The sequence below is a fragment of the Trichomycterus rosablanca genome, chromosome 17 (assembly GCF_030014385.1).
Source record: "Trichomycterus rosablanca isolate fTriRos1 chromosome 17, fTriRos1.hap1, whole genome shotgun sequence".
Classification (NCBI taxonomy): Eukaryota; Metazoa; Chordata; class Actinopteri; order Siluriformes; family Trichomycteridae; genus Trichomycterus; species Trichomycterus rosablanca.
Genome location: NC_086004.1, coordinates 10806104 through 10816763, shown reverse-complemented (window position 1 = coordinate 10816763; position 10660 = coordinate 10806104). Strand labels below are relative to the sequence as shown.

The window sequence follows — 10660 nt, the reverse complement described above, 5'->3', positions numbered from 1 at the left end:
GTACTATGTAGAAAAATGTATGTATAAAGTCCAGCTGTTTTAGCAATATCAGTTGCTGACAGTGTATAAAACTAGTCATCTAAAAACTAACTGTGCCTCTGAGTTTGCCTGGAGCCTGCACAGATTCTCTACTTCATCCTTACTAAAAGCCTTTGAGATGAATTTAAAGGTTGATCAGCCATGCTTCTTGACCAACATCAGTGTGTAAGTTACAAATTCTCATTTGACTGAATGGACATAACGTATCACAGACATACTTTATATAAGATTATTATTCCAGAGAAGTAATTGTAGAGCAGTGGGCGCTGCTATATTAATACGGTATTTGAGTAGGCTGTCTAACAACCTTAGTCCAAAATACAAGTATACAAATGGCTACACAGTGCTGACATCCCTCCTAATAAGTGAGTATGGTTAATTATTGCTTACAAGTGCAGTAATTTATGTCATCAAAGTGTTGTAAATTTTACGGTAACCGTTTTTAAACGAAGTTCTTTTGAATTGGAATACCTCTGAAGGCAATGTCATCAAAAAATCTGTTCATTATGTGATTCACAACCTGGATATTCATGAATGAGCAGTCTTCCCAAACCTAAGATCAGAGTGCACGTTTCCAAGCACTGCCTGTTGTGGTGTAAAAATATACACCATTGTTTTTTTCTTTTTTATTTACCCTTTTTTCTCCCACTTTAACGCATCCTATTTCTACCCGTCAATCATCCTCTCACTAATTTAAAATGCAAATGCTTACAGGCTACTTTAGTACTGTACCACTTAAGGAATACCATAGCCCCATAGTAATTTATTGACTGTTTGTTTTGGTGCCACTGTGGCTGCCTGACTGGGTCAAGTTACCATGGCAATTTGTTGTCGACCATCCCCCTTGAACCCTTGACCCATTAATATACCCATCTGATTGGTAGGTGAGTCCACACCCTCTCCCCCCTCCTTGTCCCTATCCCCCATGATCAAGATTCCACTTTAAAAAAAATATCAACTCGTCACTGACAGGCGAAGTGTGAAGTCCCAAGAGAATTGAAAGAAGGATTTATTTACAGAAGATGAGTGCATGGAAGACAAGTGGTATTTGGATGCATTTTCATGCAGTAAATCAATCGCAATCAAGATTTCAGTACAAATGACTCAAGTGTACAGGATCACATTACTGAGTGACTCAGATTTACCCAAGTCCATAAAATGAACCGAATTTACCACCACTAAGCACAAGAGCCAAAATAATACACTGAAATACCAAAATGCTTGCTGGTTGAGAGAAATGGCGAGTTTTTGGTTAGTGTGCTTATTGTTTCAGAATAACAGAAATAACTTTTTTAATAGCAGTTCTGATGTGTCTCAAAAGTCACCTTAATCGCACCACCACAAGTGCATACATTTTATATCATTTATTTTTGCTTATATATATAAAAAAGTCCTGTTTTCATGGTGTATTATTTCGTAAAAAGTTGTACCCCACTGTGAATGACCATGTACTTTTGTGTGTATGAGTGTTCATTAATCATTAATAACTCCAAGACTGCAACTCATCTGTATTTTAGTCTAAGGCCAGAGGTCAAAGCGCATTGTGCTTGCATGATTCAGATAAGTGTGTAATGTTCCTCATTGCAGAAATAAATACTGACCCCAATTCTATCCTATAAATCTGTAAACATTATGTTTGTAACAATGTACTCCCTCCATGTTAACTGACTAATCCAGTAGTAGTGGGGATCCACATTTGGGATTCATATTATTCAACTACACCATGGTTTCTGAACAGTGGGTTTAGTCATTTTATAGTGGGTGCTTAAAAATCAGTACATGATCTTGCAATCTTCATAGACAACAACGTAAAGGTTTAATGACATTAGGCATGGCAAAGTCAAGGCTGTTAATGTACAAAACATAGACTGCTGAGAAATGAAGCACAAAGTGCAAAATTCCTTTGTCCTGAACTCCACTGATTTCCATGATTAGCAAGCAGTACACCACTACCATGGGTGCATGCAAAAGAATTGCTATAAAGAACTGGAAATAACCGAATTGGGAGAAAATGAATACAAATTGTGCTCTAAAATGTGCAAAATCTTTTCGAAAGATGTGTTAATTTGTGTTACATTTTAATTCAGAAAGTCAACAATACCTGGTATTTAATGTGAGGTCTTGGAGCTTTTGCAGACTAAACACAGCGTGCCTTAAATGTGGTTACAGTGAGGAAAATAAGTACACTGCTCACAAAAATTAGGGGATATTTCAAAATGAATATGAAGCGATTAAAAAAAAGATGGACTGGCCTTTACATTCTGACCAACCGTCCAATGCCTCCCACAACACTTCTTGAGCTGGAAGTTGCCCTGGAGCAAGAGTGGCAGAGGATCGAGAACTGCTTGACAATCTGATCCTGTCCATGCTTCATCGCTGTCAGTGTGTTTTGGCAGTCTTGGGTGACCATACACCCTACTGAACAGTCAACGTGTGGCACTCTCGTCCAGTTTGACATGCTTCTGTTCACCCCCACCAATGTCACTTGCTACTCTATCACGATAACTGAGTTTGCATCTCATTTGCATAATCAAACAACTTTCTTTGACTTATCTTTTGCTTTTTTGATGTTCTTGTTTAATAAACAAAAAATCAAATGCTTTTTTTTTTTATCGCTTCATATTCATTTTGAAATATCCCCTAATTTTTGTGAGCAGTATATTTGATTTACTGCCAATTTTGCAAGTTTTCCCACCTACAAAGAATGGAGAGGCCTGTAATTTGTATCGTAGGCACACTTCAACTGTGAGAGACAGAATCTAAAAAAAAATCCAGAAAATCACATTCTATGATTTTTAAATAATTAATTTGCATTTTATTGCATAAAATAAGTATTTGATACAATGGAAAAACAGAACTTAATATTTGGTACAGAAACCTTTACAGAGGTCAGATGTTTCCTGTAGTTCTTGACCAAGTTTGCACACACTGCAGCAGGGATTTTGGCCCACTCCTCCATACAGATCTTCTACAGATCTTTCAGGTTTTGGGGCTGTCGCTGGGCAACATTGAGTTTCAGCTTCCTCCAAAGATTTTCTATTGGGTTCAGGTCTGGAGACTGGCTAGGCCACTCCAGGACCTTGAAATGCTTCTTACAGAGCCACTCCTTAGTTTATAAGATTGTTTTATGATATTTTTTTTACCATTCTGGTTGGTTGCAATAATTAAAAAAAACGGGCACTGGACATGGCGCTTAAGAAAACTTTCTGTTGCCTGAGGGCAACGCTGTGCAGTAGAGGGTTAAAATTCATACAATGTGATTTTCTGGATTTTTTTTTTAGATTCTGTCTCTCACAGTTGAAGTGTGCCTACGATAAAAATTACAGGCCTCTCCATTCTTTGTAGGTGGGAAAACTTGCAAAATCGGCAGTGTCTCACTGTATATGTGTTTTTTTTTTTTTTTTTACCTTGACCAGCCATAATTAATATTCAAGCACAACATACTACAATGGTTCTTCAAAAAGTTTCTGCACTTTTTAAAAATTCGATTTATTAAGAACGTATACAGTCGCCCTCATTTGTGATGCATTTTTCCCAGCGTACCATTTTAATGCCATCCGTAAAAATGTTTTGGTTGAGCGCGTAGCCACTGATGCACTGCTGCTTTCACATCATCATATGAAAATCCCTTTCCCCTTAAAGCTTCTTTGAGCATCCAAAAAGGTGGAAATCAAATCCAGACTGTAAGCTCTCTCCAGTCTCTCAGACAAGACCAATTACTACTCCTCTCACCCTTACCGTTTTCAACCAAAATATAAAAGTGTGGAAGATTTTTGAAGATTCCTTGTACTTACATTTACATTTTCAGCATTTAGCAGACGCTTTTATCCAAAGCGACTTACTCGATGAGCAATTGAGGGTTAAGGGCCTTGCTCAGGGACCCAGCAGTGGCAACTTGGTGGTGGTGGGGCTTGAACCGGAAACCTTCTGTCTACCAGTCCAGTATCTTAACCACTGAGCTATCATGGCCCTATACTTAACAGAATAGCTAATTGAATGTTTTTTGACTTTTCAGTGGAGTCCATGTATTCTTTATAGGGTGAAGGTCAAGACTTTAGGAATACCATTACAAAGACTTAATTCAAGCTTCATTTAGTCATTGCAAAACCAGTTTCTGTGTTTTAAAAAAAAAAACAGTGGTGTCCAAGGTTTAAGAACTTCATGGTAATCTTTTTTCTTTATTATTACACCCACTTTCTGCCATGTATTAATTTAACTGGCAGAATATGAAATGTAGACATTTTTTACATGAGATATGAAAGCAAAGAAGAAATCAACTTGTTTTATTATACTAACACAAGTAATAATTCATTTCATGGAACATATTAGAAATCGAAGCAGACTCTATAAAATTTTATTAGTAAACTAATAATGAAAATTTACAGCTGAGTGTAAATATTAAAATGATCTTTTTGATTAATACCGGACATGAAATGAGTTTAAACACGTTACTCAAGTGACTTGACATATTTTTCATATGCAGTTTCATCCATAAGAGCTTCAAGTTCTCCAGGGTTTTCTATGGTCATCTTAATCAACCAGCCTTAAAAAAAACAGAATAAGCAATTAGAAACCAGACCAGACCTCCCAATAAAGATTTATTTATCCTAGTTTATTAGCCAACTGCACACTTACCACGATCGTAGCAGGATGAATTGACAAGGTTGGGGTTCTCGGTCAGTTCTGTGTTAATTTCTACTACGTCTCCGCTTAATGGAGAATATAACTCACTGGCAGCTTTTACACTTTCTAATGCACCAAATTCATCTAAGGAATGACAAACAGAAATTATGATAGAGTGGTTCAAAAAGAATTAAGATATTTCAATTTGAAAAATCTTTATTGGGGCTGGGTATGTTTTAATGAACTGGTACCGACTATAGGAAGCCTCTAAATGTTTTAACATGTTGCACTCTTTTTATGCTCTGTACTTAATACAGACAGTGTGTCAGTTAACCATGTATCACCAAATTTAATTTGCAAAACAATTTTAGAATGAAAAATGTTAAAAATTATAAAGGTATATCATCTAGCTGTAATATCTGCAATGTCAGAGTATAAACAGGTGGTATTACCTGTATACTTATAACAAGACTGCTATGATTAGTGCAAGACCAGACAGGTCACTCAGGGGGAAAAACACACTAAGTCAGCAAACACTGAATAAACAGGTAATGCTTAATAAGCTGTTTACAATGTCACTGTTACTAGGGGCTTAATGATGCAGAAAGTACACTTAGTACACTATGTGTACACTTAACAGAATATATAGTTAATTCTTACCCATCGGTTGAAGCTTGGTTCCAACCTCTGGTAGTCCACAGTATACCACATCACCTAGTGCTTCCTGTGGTTTATGCAGGGGGAAGTGGAAAACAAAGTTAAATAAAGAAACAATATACACCGATCAGCCATAACATTAAAACCACCTCCTTGTTTCTACACTCACTGACCATATATAAGCACTTTCTAGTTCTACAATTACTGACTGTAGTCCATCTGTTTCTCTGCATGCTTTGTTAGCCCTCTTTCATGCTGTTCTTCAATGGTCAGGACTCTCACAGGACCACTACAGAGCAGGTATTATTTGTGTGGTGGGTCATTCTCAGCACTGCAGTGACACTGACATGGTGGTGGTGTGTTAGTGTGTGTTGTGCTGGTATGAGTGGATAAGACACAGCAATGCTGATGGAGAATTTAAACACCTCACTGTCACTGCTAGATTGAGAATAGTCCACCAACCAAAAATATATCCAGCCAACAGTGCCCCATGGGCAGCGTCCTGTGATGAAGGTCTAGAAGATGACCAACTCAAACAGAAGCAATAGATGAGATATTTAAAACTCCAGCAGCGCTGCTGTGTCTGATCTACTCATACCAGCACAACACACACCAACACACCACCACCAAGTCATTGTCACTGCAGTGTCATCCACCACCTAAATAATACCTGCTCTGTGGTGGCCCTGTGGGGGTCCTGACCATTGAAGAACAGCATGAAAGCAGGGTAAAACAGTATGTAGAGAAACAGATGGACTACAGCCAGTAATTGTAGAACTACAAAGTGCTTCTATATGGTAAGTGGAGCTGATAAAATGGACAGTGAGTGTAAAAACAAGGTGGTTTTAATGTTATGGCTGATCAGTGTATTTTTGTCTCAACAAATCACACAAGTAATTACACTTCTTAATGAGTGTATTGCTAAACAATGTTCTACACTGTGGTTATATTGATGACAGGACAGATAAGCTTCTGATTCATCTAATCTTTGGACTGTGGGAGGAAACCCACACAGACACGGGGAGAACATGCAAAAAAATTGTTACATTGTTAATTGTAAAAATTGTTTCCTTAAGAAAATCCCATCTTTACAAAATATGCTCTACATTGGAACAATAGCCTTAATCATTAAGAGTAACATGAGCATTACACTAGCCCACCAATCTCACTGACACTCTCTGTGAACTGGGCCGGCATGATTGGCTATGTCAGACGGGAGGAATGGTCAAATCCCTGACATGTACTTGGGCTCTGTCCAAAATATACCTCACTTTCTTAGTGGTACCAGACCTGCTGTGACCTTGACCCAGATAAAGTGGTTGATGAAAATATAATGATATGCAGACCTGAGCATAATTGCTGATGCCGACTGTACCAATACTCCCTTCTACTCGTACCCATTCATGTTTGTCTGTAAATCTGAGAGCTGTGGAAACAAAAGAAAGCATTTCATGTTTACAAACCAAACATGCACAGTTATTTAGAGAGTCTACAGAGAAAGGGGGGCAAAAAGCATATTTTCCAATACATATTCTTGATAGAACTGAGTACAGGACTTGTATTTGAGCTCAAAGTACACTGTAATGTATTCTGAAGCCAAAGATCAATGTCTAACTCGAAACACATTCTCCTCAAATACTAAAACTAAACAATCAGGAAAAAATCTAAGTGATCAGACTAATCTTGAAAAACCAAACGAACTGCAGTCATATTCAGGACTGTGGCGAGTAATTAACTTCACCAGTTGTTCAGCACTTGAAACAAGTTCAAACAAGATCAGGAGTTGCGCAAAACTGCAGGCCTGGTTGCGTCAGACACAGACTTAAAAGTATTAAACCAGCTAGAAATCAGTGGATCGTAAACAATACTAATTTTACTCAGAGAATAGTTACCCTAATTATTTTTAGAGTGAGCCCCAGAGTCCCTAAACGTGTCAAATCAGGGTTTAAAAAAATACTTAGTTCAGATTCAAGGTTTAGCTGGTCTACCAGCCTATGACAGTCAACCTACCTGGTCTTTACTTTAGCTGGCTGGTCAGCCTGACTAGCTTACTTTGAGCATGACCAGTTTCACCTAAATGGCCAACCAGAATAACAAGCTTAGACTAAAACCTATTGAATCTATAACCATAAGATTCATCATTGTTTCAAGAGTTGAAGGTTCCAAAGGGGAGGGGAGTATGCTCTACCAGTATGGCAATGCTTTAATCCATTAAGTGCTAGAGGGCAATGAATAGTTGATAAGTAAACAAACTATGTAAATCATTAGCTTTGATCTTATCAGATTAAAACACACTAAACCAATATTTCTGGAAAAACGGTGTTCCATTCTAACAGTAAAGTTTTAAAAACATATTATTAACATATTATTAACCCCAAGATGCATTAAACCTTTTCTGGTGATCCAACAATGATCTAACCTTATGAGTTATGTCCATTTGTCAACCACAGTAGATCACATGCATTACAATGCATTAAAATTCATTTACAGCAATATGGTGGTATACACTACTTTGGCAACAAGTAGTGTATAACCAGTAGTAATTTACCAGGAGTAATATTCTATGAATTGAGAACATGGTGCCAGCTTCTTTGCAGATAAATGATGCACGTTAGAGGCTATCCACATGATCTTGGAGAGTTGGTATTGGTGTGACCAACTGTCCTTCTTGTGTTGCTTTAATGTCCACTTCCATTACCTGCATTCCTATTGTAGGCACTTTCTACGCTGGACAGAAATTAGCATCAGCACTTTGGTTTTATTAATTCTTCACTGCCCAACAACCTTTTGGCACTTTGTGGTTTTTTTGACTGTTGTGGGTAGTCACCATGGCTGTGTGTAAGCAGCACTTGCTGTTGTAGAGATACCTTTACCCAGTGGTCTGGCCATAACTATTGGACCATTAAAAAAGTCACTCCGGTTTTATGCCACATCTGCTGCATTCAAGATGTGTACTACAAGTAATTACCATCAACCCAACCTTTAATATATCCCTGACAGTGACATGCACAATTGATATTGCCATGCACGTTTTGGGGGACGGTCGTAATCTGTTTTTGCACAATACATTTTGCTTTGGAGGTGGAATTTTTCCAACATTATAGATGGTTTTTAATAATTTATATAATTTTCCCTGATATAATAGGGGTTTTTATACCAATGCATGAGATTTAATTGATTTAACCTTAGTGTAGCTGGTTTAACCTTTTTTGTTTTCAATACAATCCCAGAGAAAAGGGTTAAAATGTAAAAGTATTTCAAAAGCATGTTTTACTCTGTAAAAGAAATCAATTCAGCACAACGGTAGCGAAGCAACTGCAAATAATCAGCTCAATCATTTGAAGATACAGGGTGTCTACCAGATCACTTCTCATTTGTTAAGGTGTTAAAGAAACATTAAAGTACGGAGCCTCGCTGGTGACATCCCGTGCAAATAAAATAAATGTATGGCCACAACATAATAAGGCACTGTAAGGAGATAATAAAGTCATAACCACAAACTTAGTAAGGCGTAAGAATGAGATCATAAAGTCATTGCCACAAACTTGATAAGGCATATGGACGAGATAATAAAGTCACACCCACAAACTTGATAAGGCATATGGACGAGATAATAAAGTCACACCCACAAACTTGATAAGGCATAGGGACGAGATAATACAGTCATGCCCACAAACTTAATAAAGCAAAAAAATAATAAAGTCCCACCCACAAAGGCACAGGGACGAGATAATAAAGTAATACCCACACACTTAGTAAGGCAGGAGGAACGAGATAATAAAGTTATGGCCACAAACGTAATAAGACAAAAGACGAGATTATAAAGTCACACCCACAAACTTAATAAGGCGTAAGAACGAGATAATAAAGTAATTGCCACAATCTTATTAAGGCATGGGGACAAGATAATTAAGTAATGGCCACAAACTCATTAAGGCATGGGGACAAGATAATTAAGTAATGGCCACAAACTCATTAAGGCATGGGGACAAGATAATTAAGTAATGGCCACAAACTCATTAAGGCATGGGGACAAGATAATTAAGTAATGGCCACAAACTCATTAAGGCATGGGGACAAGATAATTAAGTAATGGCCACAAACTTATTAAGGCATGGGGACAAGATAATTAAGTCATGGCCACAAACTTAGTAAGGCATGGGGACAAGATAATTACGTCTGGCCACATCTTAGTAAGGTGTGTTAGTAATGGCAACCTAGTTCTTCAATTTTGGCCACAACTGCCAAAACATACAAAATACGCTCTTGGGGGATTAATGTATACTAGTGTCCAGGACAGGTAAGCTGTGGCCAAAATAAAATTATTAAATTGCCACGCCCTACTTTATTAAGCTATGGCCAAGGCTTAATTATTTCTTCCCCATGCCAGATAGAGCTTTGAGCTATCAACCGAAAGGTTGAGAGTTTGAATCCCAGCTCTGCCATGCAGCCACTGTTGGGCCCTTGAGCAAGGCCCTTAACCCTCTCTGCTCCAGGGGCGCCGTTCAGTGGCTGACCCTGCACTCTGACCCCAGCTTTCAAACAAGCTGGTCACGACTTAATTATCTCGTCCCCATGCGTTACTAGGTAATATCCACGCATTAAGATCTCGTTCCCACGCCTTAACAAGTCGTGTGCACAACTTTATTATCTCGTTAGTTTTATTAAAACAGGGTGTCACCAACAGGACTCCGTATTAAGTTAGATAGAATTTAGATAAATACAGCTACAAGAGTGACACGTAAGTTTTTACATAGAAAAACAAACCAAATGCAAAACTCCACAGCTGCTTCACTTCCATTATGAGTTTGTGTTTCAGCACTCTCAAATTTGAATCAAAATACGTTCTTTACCTTCAGTGAGGCAGGACGTCGTGCTAAAAGCCCTTAAGATATTTGTCTTTTGCAGTGTTTGGCACCGGGAAACATGGACAGCTCCCGAAAGAGCAGGTAGAATCGCAGAAAAGCGCCGGAACAGCGCGCACATCGCCATCTTCTTCAATTTAGTGCAAAGCCGATGCGACTCGGTGAACCGTGCACGCTCCCGAGTACTGATGTTTCGTTCACAAACGAGTCGGCTCATTGAGTCGGTTCTTTGCACAAAAGCGTTAAAACTCGAGTTGCGATTTGAACAGGGTAAATCGATACAGTGGCAACCCCCCCCCCCCTTCCACACCCAAAAGTGACATGTTTTCGATTTACTAAATAATTTCGGACAGTCGGTATTTATATTATTTAATTGATATTGAAATACGTTAAAGATTCTGTTTTATATTTAGTAGGGGTTGGTAGTAAAGGAATGGCAAGTATTCAGAATACAAAAAGTATGTGTGTGTGTAATC

The 10660-nt window shown here is 38.1% G+C and overlaps 1 protein-coding gene across 1 annotated transcript; it reads right to left on the bottom strand.

Moving 5' to 3' along the window:
• Positions 1-4377: 4377 nt before the first annotated feature.
• Positions 4378-10381, bottom strand: gcshb (glycine cleavage system protein H (aminomethyl carrier), b). Its single transcript, XM_063012821.1, has 5 exons — positions 10173-10381; positions 6666-6745; positions 5323-5386; positions 4675-4806; positions 4378-4582 (listed from the first exon to the last, which is right to left on the bottom strand). The coding sequence occupies exons 1-5, from the start codon at positions 10309-10311 to the stop codon at positions 4488-4490; spliced, it is 510 nt and encodes a 169-aa protein (XP_062868891.1). The 5' UTR covers positions 10312-10381; the 3' UTR covers positions 4378-4487.
• Positions 10382-10660: the final 279 nt, after the last annotated feature.

Coding starts and splice junctions, on each gene's coding strand:
- gcshb (XM_063012821.1), bottom strand. CDS start 10,311: ATGGCGATGTGCGCGCTGTTCCGGCGCTTTTCTGCGATTCTACCTGCT. Junction 5,387..6,665: donor GCATCAGCAATTATGCTCAG/GTCTGCATATCA, acceptor CATAAACCACAG/GAAGCACTAGGTGATGTGGT. Junction 4,807..5,322: donor AACCAAGCTTCAACCGATGG/GTAAGAATTAAC, acceptor GTCATTCCTTAG/ATGAATTTGGTGCATTAGAA.